The 17996-nt window shown below is 34.4% G+C and overlaps 2 protein-coding genes across 5 annotated transcripts in view; both read left to right on the top strand.

Annotated features, from left to right (window-relative positions):
* The window catches only part of LOC101892195 (uncharacterized), a 108653-nt gene extending 103512 nt beyond the window's left edge, over window positions 1–5141 (top strand). For 3 of the 4 annotated variants that reach the window (XM_059120354.1, XM_059120356.1, XM_059120355.1), the window contains one exon: window positions 2056–5141. In XM_059120354.1, coding sequence (XP_058976337.1) covers window positions 2056–2667 — 612 coding nt within the window. In that variant the 3' untranslated portion in view covers window positions 2668–5141. The remainder of the gene's footprint in view (window positions 1–2055) is intronic. The other variant, XR_009341860.1, reaches the window with a different exon arrangement.
* Window positions 5142–13255: 8114 nt separating this feature from the next.
* On the top strand, window positions 13256–17780 carry LOC101889897 (uncharacterized). The gene is made up of 4 exons (XM_005191994.4): window positions 13256–13673; window positions 13731–14535; window positions 14592–15965; window positions 16029–17780. Exons 1-4 carry the CDS (start codon window positions 13620–13622, stop codon window positions 17546–17548), a joined length of 3753 nt encoding a protein of 1250 aa, XP_005192051.2. The 5' UTR covers window positions 13256–13619; the 3' UTR covers window positions 17549–17780.
* Window positions 17781–17996: the final 216 nt, after the last annotated feature.

Genomic DNA, 17996 nt, shown 5'->3' with positions numbered 1-17996 from the left:
TGCGTTTTAAATTTTAAGCACCTTAAGAATCAAGAGCTACCATTGTTGAAGTACATTATATGGAGTACAAAAATTCAATTTAGTTGAAAATTGTAACTGAAAACTTCCAAAAACGGAAAAACAGAAGATAGCTTTATGTGAAGCTCATACCAAAAGGTGGACTTATAGTGCACATTCTCAGCAGGAAGGGTAAAGATGAGAATACATAAAACGCTTTTTTGACTGGCCTAAGTCAACGGCTGGCTTCTTCGAAAAAACAAAGGAGCGTAATGCCAAAATCGAACTAAGTCAACTTAAAACTCCTTTTTTCGTCTACGAAGAAGCCAGTCAAAAAAGCGTTTTATATATTCTCATCTTTATAAATTACTTTATTACTTGAATTGCAGCCAAATTGATTAGAAAATTCCATACTGAAACATAAAATTGAAAATCGGCCTATCTAGTTCATTGTCAATAACATAATTGTGATTTGAAATTCAAAGAATGACAAAACATCAGTTGTGCAAAAACTGATAAGTTTATTCTCAAATTGTCATATTTTGACCGACCTTATGTAGGCTATTGTTGCATGTAACCTATTCCAAAATTGGACTTTAAATTTTTAGAGATTTGAATAATTTCTCATTTAAAAATTTCAATTTAAAAATTGGGTTGACAGTTCATTGTCCCACCAGCTTTGCGATGCGACTACCTGTATTATTCTACCATAGTTATGAAGTTTGTTTTGGTTGCAGCGAATTCAAATGAAATTGACAGATGGTTTGGTAATCAGCTGAGCTGGAAGGGGACCTTATACTTTGATCATGAACAACACTGTTGATTAAATTATATTTTTCGAGGAAAATAAGGCTCGCTGTGATCGAAAAAGTTCCTATGTACTATACTAATGTATTTCCCAATTGAAATGTCGTCCATGTATCACACGATGTGTACAACTTCTACATATGGAAAATTTGACACTACATATGTGAATGAATGATCAGTTCGAAAAGTAAACAAACAGGAACAACAGTATGCAATTTTGACATTTCACTGTTAAAAGTACCTACCATTTGCGCTATCAATCTTCCAACCTTGCCTTTGTCATTAAACCACACATTTTACCTCTCCATTTTTTCTTTGATCCACTCTTGCTATTATGTTCTTTTTCAATTTGTTACGATTTACTGTCGTTGTAAAATTATAGGCAGTAAGGAAACCGAACAACCCAGTATGTATGTGGTAGCAAAATACAACCCTGATTCAAGATAATTTGTCTTGTGTAAACGCCAGGTTATACAATTACACTTGTTAAACATAAACTGGGCTCCCTCGATTTTTACAACAGAACTATTCTGGTTTCCGTCGGCTATAAAGTTGTGCTAAACAATGCCAAACTCGCTTATAGAAATCTTAGTTTCTAGAACGGCCAAAAACAGTAAACATTTGTAATCATACGAAGTGTGCATCGCAAAACTAAACTTGTAAACTTGCAAAAATATCTATTTCTTGTAAGTACAGGAAATTTTAGATCAAAGATAATAAAATGTTGCGTAAATAACTCAAATCAAACGATTCAGCCTTGAAACTGTAAATAACATATGAAATTTGTTGAAACATATAGCCCAGGATAACACCTAACCTAACACAAGACGGGTCACGTCCATTCAACCTGGGCTGTTGTGTTTCGAGCTTACTTTTGTATCAACTTGCTTTCATCATTTCCATCTACTAATCTCTTCTAATCACTATCTTCACTTTAAATTCACCATCATATCACAAGCACTTTCATTTCGTTCGTTGGATGTGACAAAATAGCATAAACTCAATAAATGACTGAAGCCTGTGATGATATTCTAATCATGTAAATGCAAAAAACAAACAGTGTTGATATCCGATGTACAAATATATCTGCCCTAATCGAACATTGCCTATGAATGATCTAAGAAATTGCTATTGTTGTTTTTTTTTAATTAAGAAAATAAATTGTATGAAAATGCTGACTGGTTGAGGATTTTTGAAAAACGTTAACACATTCTAGAATGATATTTACTCATTTATACGATTTGCTTGCAGGAAAATCTCATCCAGAATTCAGCATGGAAAGAATACTCGTCGAACACTAACTACGCCTTCGATCCTTATGGCGAAACTGAAGAAAAGAACGGTACTTCGCACAAAGACAAATCTTCACGTAATCGTCCCTCTAGCAGTCAGCAGACAACACTACAAATGTCCCATTCGCCAACCAACAAATCGCAAATGTACAACGGCAACGCTGGCAGCAACGGCAATAATACCCAAGAGTACCGCAGTAATGGTCGTTCGCATCGCAGTGATCGCGAAAGGAATGGCCACGCCCACAGCAATGACCATCAAACTCCATCGGCTTCATATACACGTGGTGGTGGCAGTTCGTACACCGACCGGGCTTATTCGCTGCCACGACAACAACATATGCAGCAACAAGCAAACATGCAACCCTCAGGGTATTACACGCAGGATCGACGTGATCGCAGTGCCCATAGAAATGGTGCTCACTATCGTGATCGATCACGCGAGGATCCACGTTTGGTGTCAAATGGTGGTGCCGATACGCCAGACTTCTATTTCATGCCATCGCAGCGTAAGTATTCGGGTGAAGTAGTACGTGTCTATGTCGATTATAATAAGGATCCAAAGCACTAAATATTTTTGTTGTAACAGAAGTGGTGCGTTAGGGTAATTAAACATTGTTAAACAATCAAAAAATGAAAAATTAGTCACTTATTATTTTTTTATTCAACAACGAAGCCATGGTAGAAGAATACAGGTAATCGCATCGACACATCTGCTGGGACAATAAACTGTCAAAACAATTTTGGAATGGAAAATTTTAAATGAAAAATAATTTAAATTCGTTAAAATTGTTAAAAAATGTATATCATAACATCCTCCGATTGTCGTCGTATAAGACGACATTTAAAATTTTTGACATATCAATGTTCCCAAGCGTTGATGCATCTAGCTGTATTATTTTACCATGAACGAAGCCCTGTCTAATAGCACGTTGCATACAAAATCTGTTCACGGGTTAACCGGGGTAATTGACGAATCGCAATAAATGTAACGCATATCATATTTTGTGTGATTTGTCAATTATCAGGGTAAAAAGTACGTTTACATACAAAATTTCTATCCGGATTAATTCCGATAAATGATCAATCACAATAAATTTAAGGTATGTAAAATATAGCCAGATTTATTGTAATTGTTTAATTATCAACGTACTTTAAATCCACCCGGGTTAACCTTGATAATTGACCAATCACAATAAAAGTACCATACTTTCTCCATCGTCAAATTTATTGTGATCGGACAATTATCAGGTTTATACAAACCTCAGGGTACATACAAACCTTTACCCTTGTTAACCGTGATTATCGATCAAAAATAATAAATTTAATATAAGTTTTCCATTGACAAATTTATTTAAATCAATCACGTTCTAATGCTTAAAGCAGATCAAGATTTGTTTGTAAACCCACTTTTTGATAGGCGATTTAAACATAAAATAAACACCCCTTATTCATGACACATTCATAATCAATTCCAAATAATTTATAACAATTTCAATAATTATAAGTAATCAAAAACAAAATACTGACAAATTTCCTTAAACACACAATATTAATAATAGTTGAAATCTATAACCTCTTAACTCTAAAATAAATCTGTCAATTACATCGAGAATGCGTTAAATGAAATTCGCTGGTTGTAAGATTTGACACATGCGTAGTGGAATCGACATTTTAAATCCACTGGATTTATTATATGTAAGCGTGCTACATTTTTATCCAAATGTGGTTTTTGTCTTCACATCTTAAAGAATTTTTTAATGATTTAGTGAGCAATGGTAATGTTTCAAAATAAAAAAACATCGTCGACTGCAGTGTCCATGTGCCTTCAAAAATGATTTCATCTTCAAAAAATAACTAATTTTGCAGTCTTCATTCATACCCATGGTAGAATTAAAAAGGTAAAGCCATGCAATCATATGTTTACAATTTTTTTTAATTATTAATTTGACAAAATTTCATTGCCAAAATGCATATTTCTAAATCCATTGTACATACACACATCAGAGATGGGAACCTGTTTTTTATACAGTGAAATTTGTCAAGGTAAATTACAGAAAATGCAGAGATGGGAATGCTATTTGAAATGAATTTACCTTCTTAATTTTGCCATGATCATACCGTTCAGAAATGTCAGTTGGGCGCAAGTTTTTTTCACATATTGATAAGCAAAACAAGTACCAAGATGACAACCGAATCAATGTTGTAGAATATGTTTACATTACCTAATATTCATCATGATAATCGAAAAATCAAGATTAAAAACTTCCATTCCATTGCCTATAAGTACGTTTAGGCTTATTAAATTGAGTGGAATTTAACTGTCAATTTCCTTGAATATACGTCACAAAAAAAAATCCACTGTATTTACGAATACGATTTACAAGATGTATGCGCCATGGTAAAAGAATACAGGTAGTCGCATCGACACATATGCTGGGACAATGAACTGTCAAACCGCTTTTGAAATGGAAAATGTTGAATAAAAATTTATTAAAATTTGTAAAAATTGTTGAAAAATGTATATTATAACAAACTTTGATATGCGTCGTATAAAAAAATAAAATCTACTTGTTTTTGATAAAACAATTTAAAATTTTTGACATATCAATGTTCCCAAGCGTTGATGCAAAGACATAACCTCGGTCGTAGCGAAAGTCAAATGTTAATGTCAAAATTTATCTGCTATTTGGTTACATTTCGTACTGAGATTTAAATTACAATAATGTTTTTTTTTTTTTTTTTGTCGGCTCGTCTCTCATAAATGAAGTGCCTATTTTTTCCATGGCTTTGGCCGTGCAGTAAATTCTTTCGTTATGTGAATCTTTTTTCTACTAATGTCGCGTTTCGTCGCATCAACACAGCTGCTGGGACAATGAACTGTCAAATCAATTTTGAAAAATTAATTCGAATTCGTTGAAAATGTTGAAAAATGCATATCAGTACAAAATCCGATTGGCATCGTATAAGAAAACATATAAAAATCTACTTATTTTTGAAAAAAAAAACGTTTTAAAACGTTTGACATATGTTCCAAACCCGTACTCTACTACCATGACAAATAGCAAAATGTAAACAAACATTAACATATATAGCCCGTTCCAGAACTGCAAAAATGCAAAATTTTTGACCCTTTATAATGTAAATTATAGCAAAACTAGTAGATTCTTGCAGGTTCTGGAACAGTATAGTCTCATTTTGAACAGGTGGCCTTTAAAGTACGTTTACATACAATCTTTATTCCGGTTAACCTTGATAGTTGGCCCATCACCATAAATTATGGGAAACAATAAAACTACTTAAATTGGTAAACGTACTTTAATCTAGTATGCAATGAAATTGACAGTTAAAAAGTACTGGCTTACCATTGTAGAAGAATTCAGGTAGATGCATCAACGCTTGGGCACATTGATATGTCAAAAAATTTTAAATGTCTTTTCAAATATAAGTAGATTTTAAAATGTTTTCTTTTGGGACGTCATTCGGAGGTTATTTAAATACGCTTTTTTAACAAATCTTACAAATTTAAATAATTTTTCATTCAACATTTTCAATTCCAAAATTGGTTTGACAGTTCATTGTCCCAGCAGCTGTGTCGATGCGTCTACCTATATTCTTCTACCATGCTGGTTTACGTACAAATATATGACGTTTATAGTTTGTATTAAAACTGATTTATGTTAACGTCAGCATGAGTATTTTTAGAAATACAATGTAAACCTGACCTTTTGACGCAAATGTCATATTTAAACGAATTTTCAGAATGTTGAAAGGAATGAAACGCATTCAAAATTGTGAAAGGTAATTTCTTATTGTCGCTAAACTGATTTTCACAAAAATTCTTACAACAAATGCATATGTTAGATAAGTCAATTTATAATTTGCTCTATTGTTATATTAGAAATATGACAATTAAATACATCACCTCAAATCAAATTTAGTCATTGTTAATGTTTAAACGAAGACATAAGGCAATACATTATCATAATTATAAATAAAAAACGAAACATTTCAGAGATTAAAATAACTGCGAAATTGTTATAGTATGCGATATACTGTCATGTAAATATTTGTTTGTAATTTAGCCTAAATGAGAAAGATACAAAACCAATTCATATTCGTTATTGTATACCCAAAAACACACAGAATTAATGGTTCAAAAAAGGACATGGAGAATGGCTTTGTTTACAAACGACATTTTCTTTCAGTGTAGTCCATAAAATGCTTACGCGTTGTATTTGCGAATAAGTTTTATATAAATCCATGGCATAGTCACAGATTGTGTATGTTTATTTTTTTTAATGTAATTTGTACGTATGTATATTTATCCTTAATTATATGCATAAATATAAATAAAACACCCACATATAAATATATGTATAGCAAATAATTAATTATTAGTTTTTTTTTTTTTGTTTCAATATTTAAATTTTTTCTCTTAATTAGTTTGTTTAATACTATGTAAAAATTAATATCATTATTTTTTAAATGTTTATTAAATTTATTAAATGAATAAGTAAATAAAATGTACAAAAACATGCAAAACGACTTGATTTTTATTGATTTATTTGATTAATGGTATGATAAGATTCATAAAAAAAGTACTTGAATTGAAGCCTACCCTACCTTAAGATGGCAAAAAATAACCAAAAACAAGTAAAAAACATAAAGTTCGGCCGGGCCAAACTTTTAATACCCTCCACCTTAGGGTAAGAAATGTGGCAAAAACCATTAAAATGCCGAATATCAGGAAGTACCGTTATATGGGGGCTATACCAAATAGTGGACCTACACATACAATGTCACGCCACACGAACTAGGACCCATTATGACCCACAAATACCAATTTTTAGACAAATCAGTGAAAAAATGTGGCAAAACCAATCAAAACACTGAATATCGGGAGGTACCGTTATATGGGGGCTATACCAAATCGTGGACTCATGCATGCAATGTTTCGCCACCGGAGCTGGAACCCATTATGACCAACAAATACCAATTTTTAGACAAATCCATGAAAAAATGTGGCAAAAATAATCAAGATACCGAATATCATGAGGTACCTTTATATGGGGGCTATACCAGAACGTGGACCGATATATCTCATTTTCAATACCAATGATCCTAAACACAATACAAATTGCTCTGCTAAATTTGGGGCTCTACGTCAAACAATGTGGGCTGTATCGTGATTTCAACAGACTGACAGACGGACATCGTTAAATCGACTTAGAATTTTATGCATATATAATATGAATATATATACTTTATGGGATCTACGACGAATATTTAAGGATGTTACATTTTTTACAATTACGGTAAATAATGTCGCAATCATGAAAATACGGAGTATCGGGAGGTGCCGTCATATGGGGGCTATACGAAGACGTGAACCTGCATAGACAATTTTTTGCAATTAGTTGTAGTACCCATTACGAACTTTAAATACGAAATTCGAAATAATTCCGGTATATAATGTCGCTAAAATCATCAAAATACCGAATATCGGGAGGTACCGTTATATGGGGGCTATACCAAAAAGAGTGGACACATACAATGTCTCGCCACACTAACTAGGACCCATTATGACCCACAAATACCAATTTTTAGACAAATCAGTGAAAAATGTGGCAAAAATAATCAAGTTACCAAATATCGGGAGGTACCTTAATGTGGGGGCTATACCAAAACGTGGACCTATACGTGCAATGTTTTGCCACACGCACCAATTTTCAGGCAAATCCGTAACAAATTTGGCATAAATCATCAAAATACCGAATTTCTGGAGGTGCCGTTATATGGGGATTTTCGAAGACGTGGACTTGCATACAAACGTGTACCGACATGGCCAATTTACGAATTTAACCTGCCTACTGGTAAACTATGCATGTGTGCAAAATTTTAGCCTTCTATCTCAATTCGTTCGAAAGATAGCGTGATTACCACAGACAGACGGACATCGCTAGATCAAATTTTACGCTGATCCAGAATTTATATACTTTGTAGAGTCTATTATCAATATTTCGAGGAGTTACAAACGAATGACAAAGTTAATATACCCTCCATAGAATAGTGGAGGGTGTAATAATGCATCTTCCATTGTATTATCAAGAGCAAATAAAAGTGTAAGTTTTTTGTCATTGTTCGAACGCAAAATGCAAGGAATGCCTTTGAGGAAACCTTCACGACTTTAGAGTGTACCCACAGTAGAAGAATACAGGTAGATACATCAAGGCTTGGAAACATTGATATGTCAAAAAATTGTAAATTTCTTTTCAAATATATATAGATTTTTATATGTTTTCTTATACGACGTCATTCGGATGATATTATAATACACGTTTTTCAACAATTTTTACATATTTAAATAATATTTATTTAACATTTTTAATTCCAAATTTGGTTTGACAGTTCATTGTCCCAGCAGCTGTGTCGATGCCTCTACCTAAATTCTTCTACCATGAGTTCATAAAAAATTCGATCGTGAAAAGATCTATTTGTTTTTGGTAAATCTTGTTGAATAAAAGTTAACCCAAATTACCCACTCACAACCGTATAAAATGTCGTATCTAAACGCGCTACTAGTTTGATATTTACCATTGTATTGTCATTAATCGTTCTCATGGTAGAAGAATATAGGTAGACGCGTCGACACAGCTGCTTGGACAATGAACTGTCAAACCAATTTTGCAATTGAAAATTTTGAATGAAAAATTATTTAAATTTGTAAAAATTGTTGAAAACGCGAATTATAATAGCCTCGGAATGACGTAGTATATAAAAATGTACTTATATTTGAAAAAACCATTTAAATTTTTTTGACATATCAATGCTCCCAAGCTTTGATGCACCTGTATTCACCTGTATTCATCTGCCATGATCGTTCTCGTTCACTCATTCGTATTTATTATTACTGTTTTACTTTGTTGTAAACATGCATTTGTGTTGCTTTCATATATGATCCAATTAAGATTTCCAACATCATTTTCCTTCGTTATTAATTAATATGGATCTTCTCAAACTGTTTTTTTTTCGATATTTCCCAACGCCTCACTTTCCCGCCCATGCCGACCACCCCATAACGTAGGGAGCATGGTAGAAAAATACAGGTAGATGCATCAACGCTTGGGAACATTGATATGTCAAAAAATTTTAAATGTTTATTCAAATATAAGTAGAATTATATATGTTTTCTTATACGACGTCGTTCGGAGGTTATAGTAATTCGGTATTTTGAGCATTTTTTACAAATGTAAATAATTTTTCATTCAACATTTTCAATTGCAAAATTGGTTTGACAGTTCATTGTCCCAGCAGCTGTGTCGATTCGTCTACCTATATTCTTCTACCATGGTAAGGAGCACGTACACACCATAGTCCGGATTATATGGGGTTAGTAGACTTGGGAAACCGGCTACATTAGACCATCAGCCGGTTTAAAAATTAAAAAGAATTGAAGTAACTAAACTAAACTATAGTAAAACTAAACAATACAAATACTAAATCACAGACACTAAGTCTGGCAATTATTCTATAAACTAAGAACGTAGGATAGAGTTTTTTATGACATGCAAGGGTTCACACAAAGAAATCGTGTTATATAATTTATTATAATCAGCACATAAACTTCGGAGAGGATTATTTATTTCAAAGTTCGATTTTGCTAATGTTAGTGTAAGTGGTATATAATAACATGTATTACTCGAGGGGACATTGAATTTAATTTCACCAGTTTAAAACTCAGAATCAATTTGACCACGCAAAAGTTTGATGATAAAAATACGTCTAAGCATTAATCTCCTTTTCTCTAGTGTAGGAAGATCGATAAGTTTAAGCCGTTTCTCATAAGGTGGGAGAAGTTCATTAGAATTCCATCCTAAACCTCTCAGAACAAACAAAAGAAATTGAACCTGTACAGACTCTATCTTTTTTGAATATATTTTATAGAAAGGACTCCAAAGTACACAGCCATATTCTAAAGTAGGTCGAACAAGGCTGATAAATAAGCGTAACATAAGGATCGTCGAATTCCTTTGACCAACGTTTTATAAATCCTAGTAAAGACTTTGCTTTATTAACACAAGACTCTATATGGAAATTAAAACGTAATTTATTGTCTAAAATGACACCAAGATCAAGAAACTAGTCAACATTATCCAATTTGTAAGAACCTATGAAATAGTTATAGTTCATATGCTGAGATCTATACAAGGATAATTTTTTACATTTTTTTTTAAATTTAATGACATTCCATTGACACTACTCCAATTTTATAAAATAAAATAAATGTTTGACCCACCCTAATATTCACTAGCCTTTTTGGCAGAAGTTGATAACAACGAATTTTATAAGAAATATCAACAGTTTTAAGTATTTTCTCCAGTCAATCAGGTTTATTGCTCACACTAGATATAACCAGCCTTTTTCGTTCCATTTCACTTATCTCAAAATACCTTAATATTCGAAAACTTCTAAATGAACATTAAGGTGCAAGTACATAAGAAGCTTGAAGTCATGACTTGGCATATTAATGTCAAATTATAATGGAAAACGACGGCAGGATTTCTCTCTTATCCCTTTGAAATGTCACAAAATATGCCTTCAAGCTTCTTATGTACTTTCACCCTTACTTACATGCATGGCAGAAGAATACAGGTAGATCCATCAACGCTTGGGAGCATTGATATGTCAAAAAAATTTAAATGTTTTTTTTTTTTAATATGAGTAGATTTTCATATACTTTCATATACTACGTCATGCGGAGGCTATTATAATTCGCGTTTTTCAACAATTTTTACAAATTTAAATAAATTTTCATTCAACATTTTCAATTCCAAAATTGGTTTGACAGTTCATTGTCCAAGCAGCTGTGTCGACGCGTCTACCTATATTCTTCTACCATGCTAACATGGGAGAATCAAGAAGGTAAAGTCATGCAAACATATGTTTGCAATTTTTTTTTTTTCGAAAGTATTCGTTTGACAGCGTCTCATTGTAAAAATGTATATTTATGAATTCATTGTACATACAAAAATCAGAAATAGGAACCTGTGAAATAGGAACAGTGAAAGTTGACAAGGCGAATTACAGAAAATGCAGAAATGGGTATCCTATTTGAAATGACATTACCTTCTTACTTTTACCATGATTACTTCGTAAGATTCATAGAAGTAGAGTATTTATGATATCCATTTACACGCACTTTAATTGCGTATACGTCAAATGAAATCCACTGGACTGTGTATACGCAATGTAATTGACTGTTGATATTATAAACAATCCGTAACATCCCATTCATTTTTCACGATTTTCTATTAAGTAAATTTATGCGTGTTCCAGAGAATGAAAATCCGAAACCAAGAGCCGGATCTACTAAATAAAGTTTTTCCAAATTTCATATAATTTAAGTAGCTGGTATGGTAAAACAAAGAATTTCAAATAAGACTATCTATCTCTGCATTTTCTGTAATTTACCTTGTCAAATTTCACTGAATAAAAAACAGGTTCCCATCCCTGATTTCTGTGTATACAATTCATTTATAAACATAACTTCTGACAATGAAATGAAATGTTGTCAAATGAATAATCTTGAAAAAATGTAAATATGTGATAGCAGAATTACCTTCTTAATTCTAGCATGGTAGCTGGCATGGCAAAATAATAATTGTAATTGTACTATGGTAGCTGGTCTTACTCATTCCTCTGGGTATGTCCAGAATATATGAATATATAAAATACGAACCGTTTTAACCATGGTATAATTATTACAGGTAACATCAAGTCCCAGCTGATTTGACTCTATAGTAATACTAGTGTCAAACTCGATATGACGTTTTGTTATTTAATTCCATTTCTTGATATACAAAAGGTACACCTTTTTTGATATAAAATTTCGCTGCAGGGCAATGTGAAAATATTTTTGCCCAATAATAAAAAAAGCGCCGTTGTACTTAACAAAACGCCAAAGGCGATGGTTCGGAAACTTTTTTGCGGTTAAGGAACAGCGACACCATGTTAGATAATATATTCGTATATTTCAGAATACTTAATGTATGTATGCTGTTTGGTTTCCACTTGAAGGCGGAGTTTGCCTTTTCCACGATTATCTAGCGATTGCTTAAAGTGTTGACAGATTAGGACCAAAAGCTAACAACTATACATTCAGAGGAATGATGGGAAAGCATTAAAATTTAAATATTTAAGAACTATTCTTCTGCATTTTCAATTTAATTATCCAAATTCCAAAAATGTATATTTTTGAAATTAAAACCTAAATCAAAAACAAATTTGTATGTGGTTGTTGTACAACAACTCTTGCCGTTACCTGTATTATTCTACCATGCGTTTTAACTAAAAATATGTGTTAAATATATGACATGGCAGAAAAATACAGGTAGATGCATCAACGCTTGGGAGCATTGACATGTCAAAATAATTTAAATGTTTTTTCACATATAAGTAGATTTTTAAATGTTTTCTTATAAGACGTCATTCGGAGGTTATTATAATTCACGTTTTTCACCAATTTTTACAAATTTAAATAATTTTCATTCAACATTTTCAATTCTAAAGTTGGTTTGACAGTTCATTGTCTCAGCAGCCGTGTCGATGCGTCTACCTATATTCTTCTACCATGATATATGAGTACAGGGGTACGCCCATTGTAGAAGAATACAGGTAGTCGCTTCGACACAGCTGCTGGGACAATGAACTGTCAAACCGATTTTAGAATTGAAAATGTTAATTAAAATTTGTAAAAATTATTGAGAAATGCATATTGTAACAACCTCCGATTTGCATCGTATAAGAAAATATAAAAAATCTACTTATTTTTAATAAAACAATTTTAAAATTGTGAGATATTTTGACAATGTAGATTTTTAGATGTTTTCTTCTACGACATAAAGGATTTTAATTCCAAAATTCGTATGACAGATTATTGGCCCAACAGTTGCGTCGATGCGATTTCCAGCAGTCTTCTACCATGCTACAAACAAGACTAGCTGCAACTTTGCAACTCTGGGTACTTACAAAACAGCTGCTTTGATGAGGGAAAATGGAATTTTTAGACCCCTTTATATAGATTTTTGATCTTCTAGAACCCTTTTGCTATCGGTGTTTATGGTTTGATCCTCTTCTTTATCACACATTTGCACTTTGTTTCTTTTTTCTTGTAGTTTTTTTATTCTTGATATTTCTTGTGAGACTTGCGGTGTGTTGTGTTTTTACTTTCAATCAAATTGTTTTTGTGTTACTCGTGTGGGAAAGAATGAAAGAAAATGTAAAATAAATTTGTTTTTAATTTTTTGTTCCGCGCCGAAAAAAGTGACATCGCACCGCCGTCGATTGGTTTGCACCTGATGAGCCGTCGCCGTCGAAAAAATTGTTCCGCTTTGTTCTCTGGACACGGCCTTTGCAAAAATATATATTTCGCTAACAAATAAATAACTAAATTTCAAAATGTTTTAAACTTTCTACTGTTTCGGGATTTGTCTTTGAATGCATTAATCATCGTTTGCTTCAATGTCCAATAACGTATTTGCCCATACAAGGGAAGCAGTACGTTGCAAAGTGAAGGTAAAATTGCACAATGGAATGTGAATGGCTCAAGGATGTTGACTTTTTCTTTTGCAGAAATGTGAGCCGAATCGACCTCCGGAATGGCGTAAATTTAGCGTTGACCCCCAAATTACTTCATTGGAGGTGCTGTATTCTCTGTTGGCCAAAGCATTTGACATCAAATCCGATTTCTCCATCAAATACAAGGCCTACGATCCAGCCGGTAATGAAATTTACTTGGCTGTCTTGTCCGACTGGGATTTGGATGCGGCCTTTCTGAGAATACACAACATTTCCATACAGACATCTACGGAACCATGCCTTATGCTACAAATCGATATAAAACCGTTTACGGAAGTGAAAGACTGGGATCCGGACACTACGATAAACACTTCATCAATGTCGGTTGGTTCGGGTTCTGTCTGCAGCAGTACTGGGGCAACACCCACCAGCTCATCGGCTCGTGAATTAATATCACCACTGCAGCAATCAATTGGGGCTTCTCAAAAATATGTTCAGCAAATGCAAACAAAGTTGCCTGGCCTCATCATGAATCAAATGGAGAAAACATTTTCAATGGTCCAGAAAGCGTTTAATCTCAACGAAGAAACCATGGCTGCGTTGCCGCCGAGACCATCTTTGGCCGACAATGAATTTCGCATGTATTTAGATGCCCTGGGACAAATTCAACGGACGGACGAACTGCGAAAGGTTATATTTCTGGGTGGCATCGATCCCAGCCTTCGGCGGGTAGTTTGGAAGCACATTTTAAATGTCTATCCTGCCGGTATGAATGGCCACCAACGAATGGACTATATGCGCCGCAAATCGGAACAGTACTATCAGCTGAGGGACGTTTGGAAAACGGCCATAAAACAGGGTAAGAGAAACCAATCCAATAAGCGTGTAAACATACACTAACAAACTCTGTTGCAGGTTGCGTCGTTGGTGAGTTGGCATATGTCACCAGCATGGTTAAAAAGGATGTTTTGCGCACGGATAGACTTCATCCATTTTATGCCGGCAATGATGACAATCAGAATATAGCATCACTTTTTAACATACTCACAACATATGCTTTGAATCATCCGTCTGTCAGCTACTGTCAAGGCATGTCTGATATAGCTTCGCCGCTATTGGTTACAATGAATGACGAAGCACAAACTTACATATGTTTTTGTGCAATAATGGAGAGGGTGAGGGGCAATTTTATGCTTGATGGCATAGCAATGACGCAGAAATTTGCCCACCTTACTGAAGCTTTAAGTTATTACGATTCGGACTTCTGGGAGTACCTAAAATCGCAACAAGCAGACGATTTGCTTTTCTGCTATCGCTGGTTGTTGTTGGAAATGAAAAGAGAATTTCCTTTCGAAGATGCGCTACGTATGTTAGAGGTTCAGTGGAGTTCTTTAAAGTACGAAACCAGCGTAGATAAGGAACTAAAGTTATTTGAAAAGGAGTTTGTACCCATAACAGAAACTGCAGTTCCATCTTCGCCATCCAGTGTTGGCGGTGGAGTGCCTCCTATAAGCCCATCCTACTTTATGACCAAACCGCGGGAAAATGCTTATACAAAGGTCTGTGATTTAAGAAGACAAAGTTCATCCGCATCGTTACATTCGCTAAGCACATCTCTCACGTCTTGTCTTAACCATGGAACTGGAGTGATGGTATCAAAACTCGATGACACAAGACGACTGAATCAAAGCCTTGACGATAATATAGCCCGGCATGTGGCCACTAAACGTACTAGACGGAGAATGCCATCAAATCGTCAGTCGTTAGATGAGACAAAAATTTTGCAGCTATTAGAAGGAAGACAAGAAAATCCCGACGCTTCTGATGCAAGCATAACAACGTCAGCAGCAGAAAAGCACCTTGACACTGATCAATCGGAGGATGATGATGTGTTCTCGGACCACAGTTGTCATTTTACATTTCACGACACAAACCCCTTCAAAGACGACACTTCTGCGAAAGTTGAAAACGCATCCACACCAACAAATAAATCTTCGGGGATTCATAAAGTATTTCTTAGCAGCAGCTCTTCGTCGTCTATAGTCGGTGATGTTGCAAACAGTGGTTCAAGTAATGCAACTCAATCGAATGAAGTGGCGAATAATGAAGCGGGCGAAAAGAAGAACCTGCCGATACCCAAAGGAATTGCAAAGCTGCAGAACAAAAAAATAATCTCCAATTACAATACTGTGAGCAATATAATTGTTAAACAGTTGGCGAATGCGAGCAACACAAGTGGAGGGCATTTTAAAGATTTAAAAGAAAAAATTGCAGCAAGTAGTCGAAAAGGTAAGTAAAAAAAACGGTTTATATCTTTTACCACATTTAAAAATATATATTTTCACTTTATAGGTTTGTCTCTTGATGAATGCAACGAGAAATCCCAACAAAGGCTAGTAAAAAATTTCAATGAATTTCTGAATTTCGCAGCTATGAACAAAAGTCGTGTAGGCAATGCTGACAAGACGAACACAACATTCTTGCCAAACGATGATAATGTTGCACAAAAACAATGCAAAACACCTTCTCCTCAAAAACTTTCTCCAACACCTCATCCCCTTGTACAACTTACCAAAGGAGGTTTTACCTCATCTCTTGAAGAGTCCGACTCATCGTCAATACCTGACACTACGAATAACACCTGGAGCTGTTCAACAGCTGCCACAGCAATACAACAAGCAAATAATCTAAGTAGCAATAGTTTACACCTAGAGCTCAATTCACTTTCTTCCCAAACACACACACCGGATCGTACCCCGACCCTAGAGGGGAGTATACAACATAAACGTCAGAATGATATGGCACCTAAGCAACATACAATTAAACATGACGATGCGAATGTCGCACCAGAGGAAGGCCAAGATTTAGACTATTATCCGGCGATAATTCGAGAATTGCATATGGAAGCAGATAATTTAGATAGGCAGGTATTTGGTGATAACTCAGTTACCAAAGAATCAACTAGTTCTGAAATTGAATACGAAAAACTAGGAAAAGACTCATTGGATATGATTGAAGATCTAGATGCTGACCAGAATGGGGCGTCGTTAATTTTAAATGGTGAAGTGTATACAAATGTAAATACGAATGGAATAAATTCAAATGCAGATTCGGTTGTCCTAAATCCATTCCTTGAGGAAACTACAGACAACGGCTCTTCGACTAAACGAGAGAGATCCATTAAGAACAGCAACAGTTGCGAACCATTTTACAGCCATCCATCAAGCAGCTCGAGCTCTTTGCCTGAAGTTCTGATACCAGTTTCCACAACTATACCCGAGACAGGAGATGTTGACGAGATGGCTACAAATGCAGCGGATGAAGTTGCCTTTTCGAAAACATCGCCTATGCAGCAGCATCTCAGCAGCGGCAATTCAACAAATTCCACACCGGCAACAAAGTTGCCACCGCCTTCGGAATTTGGGGGTGGTAATCCATTCCTAATGTTTCTTTGTCTAACTCTTTTGTTGCAGCATCGCAACGTTATTATGAAAGCTCATATGGATTATAACGAAATAGCAATGCACTTTGACAAAATGGTGAGGAAGCATGATGTTACTCGAGTTCTGAATCAAGCGAGGCGCATGTATATCGATTACCTAAAGAGCTATGCGGCTCATAACCAAGAAAGGCAGCAGCAGCAAAATCGCACTAAAGAACAACAAAATCTACACGAACAGCAATCCTCAAAAATCACGAATACGGCAGCACAGCATTTAAACGATCTCAATAGAAATGCAACGACACATGCAACAATACAATCACCACCACAGAAACATCATAGCCAAACACAAAGAAAGTTCCAACAAAATTCCAGCAATCAAGCTCCAACATCGTCTTTGGCGTCATCATCATTTTATACCAACTCATAAAGAAAGCGCAAAAAAGAAATGCAAAATGCATTTGATGTTAATTTATATTTACGAAAGCATATGGAAACACCAAAGATTGTTAACAGTGACTGGATAATAGTTGTTATTCTACTTGGTTACAACCCGTCGTTTTTCACACAAATAAGACTATGTTTATAACAAAGAAGAATTTATTACGTACTTAATAGAAATAAAGTCCTTAGGTATCGTTTTTTTTTTCTAAATACTTTTGTATTCATTTTCTTTTGTTTGTTATTTTTATTTTCTTTGACAAGTGGATTCCTTTATTCATTCCATTACATATATTGTTAAGGAACATAGTAATTTAATTGCACGAACAAACATTAATCTCTACTGTGTTAAGAAAATAGCATAGACATGAGAGAGAATAAATTTCAACATTTATTAATTTACTTTATATATCTATATTTCTGTATGCATATATATC

The sequence above is a fragment of the Musca domestica genome, unplaced genomic scaffold (genome assembly GCF_030504385.1).
Source record: "Musca domestica strain aabys unplaced genomic scaffold, Musca_domestica.polishedcontigs.V.1.1 17, whole genome shotgun sequence".
NCBI lineage: Eukaryota > Metazoa > Arthropoda > Insecta > Diptera > Muscidae > Musca > Musca domestica.
Note: the sequence above shows the minus strand (reverse complement) of the source record. Positions and strands in the feature narration are given on the sequence as shown.